General features: G+C 36.4%; 1 protein-coding gene across 10 annotated transcripts in view; it reads left to right on the forward strand.

Annotated features, from left to right (window-relative positions):
- Positions 1 to 14507, forward strand: part of LOC107748838 (unconventional myosin-Ib-like) — a 74109-nt gene that overhangs the window by 34081 nt on the left and 25521 nt on the right. For all 10 annotated transcript variants that reach the window (XM_016563816.1, XM_016563820.1, XM_016563819.1 and 7 more), the window contains 5 exons: positions 360 to 464; positions 2083 to 2129; positions 5000 to 5063; positions 11070 to 11168; positions 11804 to 11907. In XM_016563816.1, the coding sequence (XP_016419302.1) occupies positions 360 to 464; positions 2083 to 2129; positions 5000 to 5063; positions 11070 to 11168; positions 11804 to 11907 (419 nt within the window). The remainder of the gene's footprint in view (positions 1 to 359; positions 465 to 2082; positions 2130 to 4999; positions 5064 to 11069; positions 11169 to 11803; positions 11908 to 14507) is intronic.

Raw genomic sequence — 14507 nt, forward strand, 5'->3', positions numbered from 1 at the left:
ATATATATTTTAGTGTAATAGTATAATAGTGTATATATTATTATACTATACAAATTATTTATTTTATATTAAGTTATATTTGCCAAATTGGACACTGATCCACAGGCTTTCCCCTCTATTTGAGTTGTTCTGTCATCCCTTCATGATTAATTATCAGCTCAATGGGATGTTGAAGACTCTTTAAACAGCTGATCTCATTGTTGGCTTTGAAAGAATGGGAGAGTTTGGATTCTGATGTGAGGTGGGAAAGGCGTTTGCTCCCTGTAGGATGGACAGAGTTGATGTAAAGGGAATTTTTGGGGTGAGGTCTCATCTAGAAGATGATCCCTGACCTCATTCTTCTGCGGTCTGATTTTCAGAGGCCAGTAAGTTTGTGATGTCGTATGTGGCGGCAGTGTGTGGGAAGGGCCAGGAGGTGAGCAAAGTGAAGGAGCAGCTGCTTCAGTCCAATCCCGTGCTTGAGGGTGAGTCTTCCACATTTTCTGTTTTTGTACAAATTGCCTTGTCTATGTGTCATTTCACACCTTTAAGACACTCAGATCCCTTGGGTTGCCTTAAAACATACATCATATGTTCTTGAATGTACCAGCAGGTCTGTTAATAGGAAACTTTGTGGTAGATCTTTTCAGATTCTTGAAGGCAAGTTTGGAAGCAGATGATTTGAGATACATCATATGTATTTTCCCATTATCTTGCCCCACTTTCAACTAAAGGGCCAAAAGCTTCTTGGTCCCTGTTGGCAATCAGACAGCTGTGTTTTTTATGTGGGGCCATGAAGCAGGAAATGCCCATAAGTGATGAGATGGGGATGAAGTAGGAATGCCCAGTGCTTCTTGGAAGCAGGACTCAGAGCAGAGTGAAGTCCCACATCTGTGAGAGTTTAGCTGCTGGAAGTAATGAGCCCCACACCGGGGGTCCTGCACATTTCCTGCTGCATGCTTCTCTACCATAGACTCTCTGTGTACATGTAGCTCATATATGTGTTCAGACGGAAAATGTGAAAATTATTTGTATTTAATGTTGCAATAATGAGGGACATGTTACACTTAAATAAAGGTTCTTTATTGGCATTGTTGGTTCTGTGAAGAGCCTTTCACTAATTTCCTTGTGGTTCTTAGTTTTTTATAGTGGAAAATATATATTTTTTTTAAGTTTTAAAATTATTTGTATTTAATGTGCAATAATGAGGGACATGTTACACTTAAATAAAGGTTCTTTATTGGCATTGTTGGTTCTGTGAAGAGCCTTTCACTAATTTCCTTGTGGTTCTTAGTTTTTTATAGTGGAAAATATATATTTTTTTTAAGTTTTAAAATATTGATTTTAATCCTCACACTAAGGAAAAAAATAGTTATTTTAAGAACTGTTTACTGAAAGGTTCTTTGGGTAATGAAAAAAAAAATCAGTAAAATCATATTCAATATATTCATATAATGAGTGGAAATAGAGATTGTTCTGCAATAATGAAGTTTAATTTGAGAATTGTGGTTCATTTGTCACATAGGAAATGGAAGGTTGCATTGTGGGATACATTATGCTCATTGTGCTGTTTTGTATACTGCAAATGTAGTAGGTTATCTGGATATTCCATGCATACTGAACATTTGCTTACTATACATACTTTGTACTGGAGTACTATATTCTGAATGTAGCCATTGTTCGTTTGATCTGAGAGAACATTGAAATATTAATTTATTGTGGTGTCATCTTGTAGCTCAAACAGTAAAGCATATAGCACAAGCAATGCCAGGGTCATGGGTTCAGCTCTCAGGGAATGCATGAACTGATAAAATGTAAACCTTGAAAGCAAAGTTGGTTATAAATGTAAATTCCATTCAGTGTCCATCAGAGTTAACTAAAATACTCATCAATGTTTAAAATAGACATACATTATTGTGTGGACTTGTTGTTGTTTTTATTTATAATTTTAGGCAGTCTAAGTATTTTATGCTTCATGAATATGATGAAAGGTAGCTGAGAGGATTCAGGATCATTTTTCTGCCAGATGACATCAGTCAAAGTAGAAATGTAGTGCTAAATGAATCTGGCATGACTAACTCACAACATGTTATTCCAATGCAGCTTTTGGGAACGCCAAAACCGTGAGGAATGACAACTCGTCTCGATTTGTGAGTATCTCTTTCTTTTTCCAGACAAAGTATTTTACAACTGTTTTGATGCTGCTCTTACTCTCTAGAGTGTGTTTGCTTTAGAATAGATCAACATGGACTTTTGATCCGTAATGTGAACACAGGCAAATTATTCTATTGCTTACTCTCAGTCCGCCCCTAAAGTGATGCAATGCTTTTCTTGGGAGTTTGATTTTGCAAAATGATACTGCAACATTCCCGCTTTGCTTTTTATGGACCGGCACGGAGCACATTCTGAAGGCCAAAGTATACTTCGGTTTTTACGCATACGTGTCTGCGTACAGTGTGCATGACATGCAAATTTCGTCACTAAAATAGTACGTGCACCATCCGATTTTTGTAAAGTATACTTTGGACTTGACACAGCAACACTAGAATGATTGCTGTTCGTGCATACAGCAGGGTTCAAACAGAACTCTGTGTAACTTCTCTAGCAACCACCTCCAGATGCCTTTGAGTCTCTTCTTTTTCCCTGTCGTCCTTGAGGACTGACTCCCACAATGCCATTCAGCCCAGATATTAGCACAGTTAAATATCTCTCTTTATGTAAATGTGTTTGTTGCCGCTGCTCTTTGACAGTTTGGCCCTTTTCCATTTGTCCGTCATGGCCTGACCACACAAAGTAAACATATACTGAGCTATAGCGTGTGTACTTACAGTTGTTAGAGACCACACAGCATTGTCCAGCGTGTGTTTTCAGAGGTTCAACAGAGGTGCTGTTCAGTTTACATAACAGGGAATACAGAACAGCGTTGAGTCAGTGTTGTTGTTGTTGACGTTTATCCTCAGGAAACTTACCAGATCTAAATTTTAGTAACTCGTGGGTCAAAAATTAGTTTGTTGAGCACTCTTACTGGCTCTTGCATCACCCACATGAGACCATCAGTGTTGCATAACAATCTTTAGCCAGGAACCGTTTATTTCTGTGGCTTTGTTTCAAAACCTAGCCTATATAGGTAGCATTTTGAAGCATCTTAGACCATCTCAAAACAAAGTTTTCTTATTTTGGATTTTAAGGCAGCATTGCATCCTGTCAAAGGCAATCCCATAATGCATAACGGCAAACTATAGATCTTAGATGGTTGCTCAGGTGAGAGAAATGTTGGTTATAAAGAATTAAAAATGCCATGAAGTACATGTAAAAAAAAAAAAAAAAAAAAAAAAAAAAGGGGGGGCCCTTTGGAAAAAATAAGCATACTTAAAAAAAAAAAATTTAATAAAAAAAAATAGCACTTATTATGGAAATAATATACTTTACGTTAATATATTATTTTAAAGTTTTCGGACACTTAATAGCTTGTTAATTGCATTTAAATTAAAATGTAATATAGTTTACATTTATATTAAATGCAATAAGTTCTAAGAGTGCTTGTTTGACCCTCTTACGTAGGACTTCTTACATCTTTATATGTAATTTCATAATTACTTATGTTGTCTTTGAAATACTGATAAAGTGTACCGCAATGACTGTAATGCCATTTCTATGAAAACTTGTATGTCATGTATTTAAATATATATGTACTTACACAATAAATTATATGTTAGTCAACATATCAAATAAGTGTACTTTAAAGCACAAGAAAAGATTATTAAAACATAATAATTTACTTCAAATGTAAAGTAAAAATGTTAATTTGACAATTAATTACAAAGTGTAGACCTATACAGTACTTAAGTGTATTAATAAAATGAAAGTGTTCTCTCATTAAGTACAATTAAATAATTTTTTATTTTACAATTAAATGATTTTATATTAACTGCATGTATTGTTTTTTTAATGTACTTTTAAGATTTGAAGTAAACTACAAGTACACATTCAGTTCAACTAAGTGTATTAATTTTTCACAAGGGTGCCATTTATTTATGCTAATTAAAGTATCACATTATTAGCCTAGCTATATGCTAATACCAAGCTCTATTGAAATCAATTGTGAATAGTGTCCATTTGTGTGGTGTAAACAGTAATTCTACAATAGTCAGCACTTTGGTTAGGGCTCATGGACAGAAGGCAGCAAGCCAGCTCGACTGGGTTTGAAACTGAACCATCTCTGAGGTGACAGCATGCTAACACCTTGAGATTTTGAATTTCATAATAATGTTTTGTATCTCAAGCACCATTTTATCCTATATATTTCCAACTGCTGTACTGTTATAACTTTTCTCAAAGACATTTTCAGCTGTTGCTTCCTGTGTTGGCATAGGATTTTGGAGTTCTGGGAGTTTATTCAGCAGCCTCTGAGGCAGTTTCCTTTTGAAGAGCTGTTGGATATAAATAAAGAGGGAAAAATTTAACTGGCTCCAGAGACACTGGGCTTACTGTTTTTATCCCAAATAGTGTGCAGGGACAGAAAGACAAAAAAAGTTTATTTTACCATTATGGCAGAAAAAAAAACCCTCTTCTCCCACAGTAGTCCATTACTCCATTGCAAATCTATTTATGATTGGCAGCCTGTGTTATGAACAGGCCTGTACTTGGAGAATTGACTGCGCTTAGAGGGAAAGTCTGTTTTTTTTTTCTGTTTTTTTTTTTCCCATTTGCCTCATGGAAGGCTCAAATTTCAGCCCTATTTGCAGTGATCACTGCCCTCAATGTCATGTGTCTTTTCCTACCATCAAGAACCACTAAAGAGCCACGTGGTTCTCCGCAGCAAGCCTGCTATTAGTACCAAAGGCCTTGATGCAAAGTCACCATTGGAGAGGGACTCGCTTCTTAGACCTTAGCTTCTTAGTCATATCTTATTTTGACTGCACAGGAAGGCCATGTTAAACAGCAATAAAGAACGATGTCATCAACTCACCCACCATGCACTTTTTATGGGATGTGCAAACAATTTCTTCTCTTTCTACAGGGGAAGTACATGGATATCGAGTTTGACTTCAAAGGAGACCCCCTTGGTGGAGTCATCAGTAATTGTGAGTATAATTACAAGGTGGAAACCAAGGAGTATCCCTGTAATAGTGCCCAAATAGAAATAAAGGAATAGTTCACCCCAAATCTGTCATTATTTACTCACCCTCATGTCGTTTTAAGCCCATATGCTGATTAATTTTGAAATTCTGAAATGCAAAAGGCGAAAGTCTGAGAAATGTTCATGCAGCTGTTTTCCATACAACAACATTCCATGATGTGTATGACTGTCAAGCACCCAAATGTACAAAACGTTCATTATAAAAGTAGTCCAAATGACTTGTGTGTTATACACTACCGTTCAAATTGGTTTAGGTCAGTAAGATTGTGTGTTTTTTTTATACTATTATTCTTCAAGGACACAGTAAATTGATCAAGAGAGACAATAATTAATGAATTGTTAAAAAAAAAAATCTATTTCAGATAAATAATGTTTTTTTTGTTTTCTATCTACTATGACATAATCCTAAAAAAAAGGTGTCACCGTTTCCCCCAAAATATGAAATTGTTTTCAAAATTGCTAATAATAATAAATGTTTCTTGAGCAGCAAATCAGCATATTAGATTGATTTCTGAAGGATCATGTGACACTGAAGACTGGAGTAATGATGCTGAAAATTCAGCTTTGCAAATAAATTACATTATAAATATATTAAAAAGGAAAACGGTTATTTCAATTTGTAATATTATTTCACAATAATGCTGTTTTACTGTATTTTTGATCGAATAAATGCAAGAGACTTCTTTCAAAAAAAAAAAAACCTGTCCCTAAACTTTAGAATGTTAGAGTATATGGATTCAGAACATTAGGAAGATAGCGCATAACTTTAATACTTCTTTTATAGCTGCTGTGATTACCATGAACGGTCAATTTATGGAAAAGAACTGCATTACCATTCTTTAGAATTTCCCCTTTTGTGTTTTCTGGAAGAAAAGTCATATGAGTGCAAAGACAACATGCAATGGAGAATAAATGATGATAGAAGCTTCATTTTGGGCAACTATTTCTTTTGACTTTGTACCATTTTTTTTTTTGTTTTGTTTATAATTTTGTACAGCTGGCTGTCTTTACTCTTGCTCCCAGCTGTGTGCTCTCAGAGAGGGCTTTTGGAAACTGTGCTGCATTTATACACACATAAACCATCCGGAGCGTGTCCTTATTTCGTAAAACTATAGCAATGGTTCCTGTAATATGCCCTTGAGCCGTTCTCTTTGCAAATTCAAAGCCAGTCCAGCAGTCTAGTTGGCTTGGCACAAATACTCTTGACTGTTGAAGCCAGTGGTCCATTTAGCTACATGTTTCCTCAGGCATTTGGTTAATATATAGTGTTGAATCAATGGCTAGTCGAAACAATGAGTTGTGACCTAAAACATGCACATTCTCTGATACATAACAGTCGATTTCTAAACCGTAGCTAAATTTATCTGGTCAAAAATGGGATTGTGCCACTATGACAAGTGACCTTAAAGTCTTTAAATGGAAACGAAAGGGCTACCACTTGGCATTGAGAGATAATTAATCAGCCTAAGTTTGTATTGCCGATGCAACATCCTGTAAGAGTTGGCACAGTTTGTCCATTTGCTCACTGATTTGAGGAGAGTTTGTAACCTATATAGTACATCAGTTTGAGTCGATCAGATAGTGTGCCACCATCCACATGAGAGAATCGATCAATCTCCCACTATTAATGATGCTGATGTGATTTATCTACGTCACTCCATCACATACAGGGGAGTCACTAGACCTAACTGACAATCTAATGTCATTTCTTTTGTGCTGATATTTGGAGCAGCACTGAATTACTTCACTCAACAGTTAGCCCAGATCTATAAACGCCTCTGTTCGGGTATATGAACACATTGAGTTTCCTTAAGGACAGCAAGACCGTAACCTGTTTCCAGTTATCTCTTATTTTGACTCCACCAACATATACAGGGAAAGACACAGGAAGTGGGAGCAAAATGTTACTCTCTTTTTCAATGCTTGATTGGAAGAGCTTTAAACAATCCCACAATTAAAACAATTCCCCCACAGTTTTTACTGAAGTCCTGGGTAGAGTTGCACCGACCGTTCGTTATTTGTAACATTATTGGAACGTAAAGTAGTTTGTAACTCTGTATGTTATTCAGTTGCACTGTTTTGCACCAAAAAGAAAAAAAAGAAAGGACATGTATTTGTTATGATTTATTATATTTGACATGTACAGGGCTGACCGATGCACAGAAAGGTGCATTGTGTAAGTCGAATTAGTGTTGAAATGATGCTAACAAAATAATTTATTCACATAATATCCTGAGCATATGAAATATGTCTTAAGGACTGAATTACGTCAGGTAAAACAGGAGTGCTTATTGATGCAATTGAGCCAATATGCTATTTTATTCCAACCAATACTCCTGGTCGAAACTTCTATAAATATTTTGTCAATAAGTAGAGTTACGTTTCCAGTTTAATGGTGCAACACCAAAATATTTAGTAGTGAGTAAGTTGTAACTTTCTGCTCCTTTATGTCAAAACTGGGCTAAGTTGTAACTTACGCACAGCTGGTGCAGTTGGCCTCTGCTGTTACAGCTTCATGTAGTCTGCACAATAGAATCTATTGTGAGTGCTTCAAAACAGCCAAGTTGCATGACCACAGACAGGCTATAACAAGATGCTACAGACAGCTCTGAAGCCTGAGGGCTTTCCTCCAAAGAAACAATCTTAGAGTCATCTAAAACAGCATAATTTTACCCACTAGAAGCTGTTTTTAGATGATTTGAACAAACAGACTTCATACACCAGAACTCTGTTCCTAAACCTCCCGAGCAGCCTAAACAGGCAGTATTTTAAGGCATCATAGGCATGCTCCCAACATGAAGGTTATTGCTGATGATAGGTAGAAACTTTATGCTGAGAGATTTCAGTTTAGCCTAATTCTAACATTACATGTACCCTGTGCAGAAAAAGGCAATCCCACAATGCACTACACAAGCGGAGTTGAAAAAAGACATTCGGGATGGCAGATGAAGCAGGATAAATGTTGTCATGTGCTAGACAGATGTGTTTAGCTGTTACAAAGTATCTTACTGTTTTTAAGACACCATATCAAGTTAACCCTGTAAAGCCTGACATATGAAATAAGTCTAACACCTTTATGGCTCATTTGGTATGATATAGTGAGAATATGGAGTGCATACTTGAAGAAAAAACACCTCCGTTTATCCAGAGGCCCGAACTGAGCAAAAATATGCAATTTGGTGCAGTTTTTGACTTTTATATAGTCAAAAAGTATGAAAGTCTGATAGCTTGTAATGTAAATCACTACTTGCAAAAATGTCCAGCAAATGTTGTGTTTATATTAAATGTAAATGTTTATATTACTAATGATATAAAAGTTGTTTTTAAGTTTACTTTATAAAAATCAGTAATGGGTAAACAGCAAAAAGACACGTGAACCACGACCTGACGGTTTTTTTTTTTTTACAATTCTACTAAGAGACCTTTTACTTGATAAAAAAAAGTATCAATAATAATGACAAAAGGCATGTAGCAGATTGTGTGCAACAGGTTTTTAGCAAAGTTTTGATAACCCAAAGGCCATAGAAATTTGCAAATTGAATACAGTATGCATTATAAGCAGTTTTGCCACACAGCGATGTTGGTTTAAAAACAACGGACCAAACAGTGGACCAGTTGGAGAATACTTATTTTAATATCATTCATTCAATATTTTAATAACAAACATACTGAGTGTTTATATTTGTAACAATGTATGGGAGAAAATCCGCCTATAATGGCACATTCTGATCAATTATTCTGTGCTACGTTTATATGCAAGATATGCAAGCAGGCAGTTCACAGCAAGGTTGCTAGGTTTTGGAGTAGAACTCAGGCTTGACTGAACAAGTCAATACAAAGCAATGCAGAGAAGGAAGATGGAAGACTTCTGATTTTTGAGTGGAGGACAGAAGTTACAGGCCATTACTGGAACTGTGTTAAAGCAATAACAAAGGTCTGCGAATGTACTAAACGTGGAAGGTCAGCGTGGAGTCCCCTCAGTTTTCCTGCATTCCTCAGACTCATCCTGCCTCAGACGCTACTCTTACACCAGACAGCATGATTTATCTCTGGAAGTTAAAGGAGAGGATGGGGGAGAAGGGAGACAAAGGATACTCTTTAGTGTTTGGTTACTGTTGAGGTAGATTCCACAACAGGGGATCTTTAATGGGGCTATAAACTATTGATGAGCTTGTGGCCCACAGCCACTACCCCACTGTTGTGACAGGCATCAGATAAAACAGGAAGTGACAACTGCTTATTGCCATCTTGCTTTTACTATTAACCAAATACTTGAAGAACCATGGACATTTAGTTTCCTGCAGTAAAGAACTTGTTTGATGATAAATTGTAAATTAGCATCTCGTATTATAGCTTTAGACTTTTGATACATATGTTGAATATTAATATGGTTGAATAATTCAAAAGGTTGACCACTGAATCATTTTCATTTCAATGAGCCAATATACCAGTAATAAATAATAATGCACAGTAATAAACCACAATACTAACCTCCATACATGCACTACCATTCAAAAGTTTAGGGTTTTATTATTATTATTATTACTAAAGGGATTAATACATTTATTCAGAAAAGATGCATTAAATTGATCTAAAGTGACAGTACGACTTTTACATTGTTGTAAAAAAAAATAGTAAAAGGTTATTGGCCAAATAAATAGCAAATTAAGGTCATCACAATCATTACGATGCATGCTAAATTTTATGTCACCACAAAATTATTTATTCATGTCCCAGTGCAGCTGTCAATGAGTATGAAATGTCAAAGAAGGTTTGATTGGTACTTTGTCAAGCATTATCAGAATTATCAGTAGTTCATAGATAATACTCCTGCATAATTTTTGTAGTTGCTCATACTAACAATCCTCCATGTCTTATCTCATATCAAGCTAATAAATGTTGTTGATGATAAGGTAATCAAGGCTTTGGGCTGATGCTGCTGTTTTCTAATGGGCACACATCTAGATGGAGCGTGGGTGGTGTGACAGGTTCCTCTCCCCATAGATGAATATCTCCTGTGAGACTTCCTGTCTCAATCTGAATACAGTGAACAATGAAAACGTCACCATGGATACCTAAATATTCATTCTAATATAAACAGGAAAACACCTTTGTTTTTCTCTGAAATGGCTGTTCTGCTTAGTACATAGTAGGAGAGAATTGTCTTTAGCCAGTTTCATCTGTGTGTAATTCTTCACTGGGATTGCTGAAATTAACATTTATTTATGTATGAAGTTGAAAACACATTAGGCGCTTTTCCACTGCATGGTACGGCTTGGTACAGCTCATTTTGGGGGGGGGTTTCCACTTTGTACACTACAGTAGCTAGAACCTGGTACTTTTTTTTTTTAGTACCACCTCGATTGAGGTTCCAAGCGAGCCGTACTGATACTAAAATGTGACGTGTGAACACTACAGATCACTGATTGGTCAGAAAGAATCGTCCCTACCTGCGTCATTGGATTTGTGACAAGAGACACCAAACACGCTAGATTTAAATAGCCAGCAACAGCCACCGCAGTACCATTTGTTCGCATTACTTTAAAAAAAAACTTCCTTTAAATGACCATCGCACACAACTTGAAAAAAGACATGGCTGTGTTTTGGTCAGTAGACGAGGTGGCGGAGCAACAATAACAAACAGTCTATAATCCCACCCACTCGGAAGTGGTACTAAACTGCAGTGGAAAGGCAAAGCGAGCCGAGTTGTACCACATAGTGGAAAAGCGACAATTGACTTGTGACTTTTTCAGAAGTAATTATCATTGCTCGACAGCCTTGTACCTCATGTTAGGCTTGTCTTTTATGTTTAAACATTATCGCTAAAACTTTCTCTTTGTGGAGAATTTTTTTTTCCCCTTCAGAAAACCCTTCTGCAGCTCTCTGTTTAAGCTGAGTCAGCTGTGTATGCTCATTAAATGCTTTGTGCTTTGATATTTCCCTTTTGCAGATCTCTTGGAGAAATCCCGTGTGGTAAAGCAGCCCAGGGGTGAGAGGAATTTCCACATCTTCTACCAGCTGCTTTCTGGAGCATCAGATGACACGCTCAGTAAGAGACCAACTACATATTTTTAATGATTGCATGTGCATTCGGGATGCACAGTCCATTCAGTGGCTTTCAGAGCATAATGAGGAAAAGATTATTGGATTGCGCTCAAATTTACCTGAGTTAAAGACTCTGGAAACAGAATTTATGGTTCATTCGTGGTTTATTTGCATTCTGTTGGACCATGGTCATTGTTTGACATTTTAAATGAAAGAGAACACAATAAAAGGCTTTGATTTCAGGCATCAAAGGGGTGAATTGAGCAGAATACCACATAGATGTAACATAATCTGATAGCAACTGGGTCATATGGAATGGCTGATACATCTAGGCAAAGACAGTATAAAGCAGGGGTGTCCTATACTGCTCCTGGAGAGCCACCGTCCTGCAGAGTTTAGCTCCAACCCTAATTAAACACACCTGAACCAGCTAATCAAGGTCTTCAGGCTTACTAGAAACTTCTAGGCAAATGTGTTGGAAATTCTGCAGGGTGTTGTCCCTCCGGGAACAGGATGGGACACCCCTGGGATAAAGAGAATGTACAAAGAGTGACCACTCTTGGGAGAATGAGAGAAATTGCCTCAAAGATGGTTGTCAAGTGAATTGATTTTAACAATGTAATTGTATTTTTCTTTCAGAAAAACTGAAGCTGGACCGAGACTTCAGTAAATACAACTACCTTAGCCTGGATTCGGCAACAGTCAATGGACTGGACGATGCTGCCAGTTTCAGAACAGTCAGAGTAAGTTTGCGTTCAGGCCTACCATACTGTACATACAGTAGCTGGTTCCTGACACATTATAGTATGTGAGTCATTGGTTCAGACTGTCTTGGAATTAGCTCAGATCTATGGCACCCTGTATGTTGAGAAGCTAACAAAGCACCTTATCTCCCCGGCTTAACTGGATAAGATAATCCTTTACCCCGCAAAGGTGGAGTTTGTTCTGAGCAAGACACTTTGCCTTGTGTCATTACGTAATTTGAGATTTGTTCAAGCCTCTACTTGAAGACAGGGAAGTTCATTTAAGGGGGAATTCCACCTGCTCACCGCTGACTTAAATAAAATTGGTGCTTCTGTTTCTCTCATGCACACTTATTGTTGTGAAAATGGGTCATGCAGAGGATGGACTTTCGTTGCAGGGTTTAACAATGAGGATTATTTTCTGCTGGCCTGGTTGAGCCAGTAGTTTTGCTTCCTTTAGACACTTGCCTGACTTGTTCACTTTAAAAAAATAATATATATATAATTTGTTTAAATATTTTTAAACATATATTTTGCTTCTGACCTACAGTATACAAAAAAAATGTTTCACTAACATAAAAAAAAATACTAGACAATTTCATGACAAATGACATGGCAGAAGTTAGCTATTATAAGGGTTTATAATTTGCAATAATAGCTGTAAATTATGCAAAGGACAAAGTTAAGGGTAAAGTTAGTTGGTCATTGTTGTAAAATAAACAAGGTGATCAGGACCCTGATACATCGCTGTATATTATCCTCTCTGCTGTTTAGAAGCAACATTTAGTGCACATTTTAATATACTTTAAAATATAATTTATTGCTGTGATCAAAGCTGAATTTTGAATTCAATTGAATTCACTGAATTCAGTGTCACATGATCCTTCAGAAATCATTCTAATATGCTGATTTGAGCTCAAAAACATTTCTTATTATTATCAATGTTGAAAATAGTTGTGCTGCATTTATTTGAATTAAGTCTTGTCTGCCACTTTTGATCAATTTAATGCAACTTTGAAAAGTAGTGTATTTACACTGAGATAACACAGGAAGCAATGCATAATGTGCTTGAATATTAAATTTTTGACAGTGTTGCTGCTTTTGTTTATTCTCTGGCCCATTAAGACAAGTGACTTTCCATCAACTGGCCCGAACCTTTTTTGGTGAGCCCGGGCCACTGGGCCATCCTTATTGTGGAGACCTGAATGTCTGTGTCTGTGTCCAAGCAAACAATGCAGCCCACATTAAACAGACACAGACAATACAGTGCAGTTCTGATGAACAATAGACCTAAGCCAAGCTCCATACTGGCATCAGAACACAATAACTCAGCATGTGCTGGGCCTCTGGCTTTGTCTTTCAACCCCTTGCCTGGGGAGTCAAATCTAATTAATTAGAAACATGCCTTTTTTTCGCAGTGTAGACGGTTGTAGTTTATGAGGTTAAGCATAAATAAGGCTCAGTGTGTAGGGGACAGTAAACACTTCCACGAGGGAGGATGGTGGCTATTTATGCTAGACTGTAAATAATATACAAAACTCAGCAGAACGTTCATTCTTAGAGACACAACATGTTTGTCTTGTTAACATGGAAAAAAAAAACTATTGAAGAGTTTTTCCACTCTGGAAGGATAAAATTGTGTTACCATTTATTGAGAGATAAAGGGAGTTATTGGTTTGTCATTCATTTTGATCCGCATCACATTTCAGCCCTTTACAGCTCACGCTCCGTTATCTCTGGCCTTTAGACCATTGCTTTGCCAATGAACTGTCTGCACATTTATTATCAGCGATTCCATGACATTTCAAATGTAATTTATGGCTTCACAAGAACAAATATTAACACAAGCTATTGTAGAAGAACAGGCGACATGAAAAATCATAAGCTGCTGATGATTCTATTGGCTAAAACTACTGTAAAATTTAGAACACACGTTACTTATTTCCCTGTACATTCATAAATTAACAATATTAAAGTGATAGTTCGCCCAAAAAATGAAAATTCTGTCATCATTTACTCACTCAACTTGTTCCAAACTTGTACAAGTTTATTTCAGCTATTGGACACGAAAGAAGATATTTTGAAGAATGCAGGTAACCAAGCAGTTGCTGGTAGCCATTGACTAATAGTATGGAAAAAGTACTATGGAAGTCAAGCAAGTGTTTGGTTACCAACATTCTTCAGAATATAATCTTTTGTGTTCAACAGAACAAAGAAATTCATATAGGGTTGGAACAACATGGGGGTGAGTAAATTAAAATTTTCATTTTTGGAACAACTATCCTTTTTAGATGAATCTCGGGTCATATTTTACTCCGAGATCAAAATAAAGATATAAAAATAAAGAAATAAAAGATGTGTTTTGAGTTAAGAACATTTCCCATATGTATGATTGAATTGTGTCATTATCCTCAGTGATTACTGAGAATCACCACTGAGAATGAGATTTCTTTAGAGACTATAGAAAAATAAATAAATAAAACGTCCACACACACACTAATAATTTTTATTAAAATATATTTTATTTCTTATTTCTTTCCTTGATTTTCAAAAGTGTCAAATGCAAATTATTCTTAGGACCAGCTGCAATGCTTAATCTG

This window comes from Sinocyclocheilus rhinocerous, unplaced genomic scaffold (assembly GCF_001515625.1).
Source record: "Sinocyclocheilus rhinocerous isolate Xijiao unplaced genomic scaffold, SAMN03320098_v1.1 scaffold3457, whole genome shotgun sequence".
Taxonomy (NCBI): Eukaryota; Metazoa; Chordata; class Actinopteri; order Cypriniformes; family Cyprinidae; genus Sinocyclocheilus; species Sinocyclocheilus rhinocerous.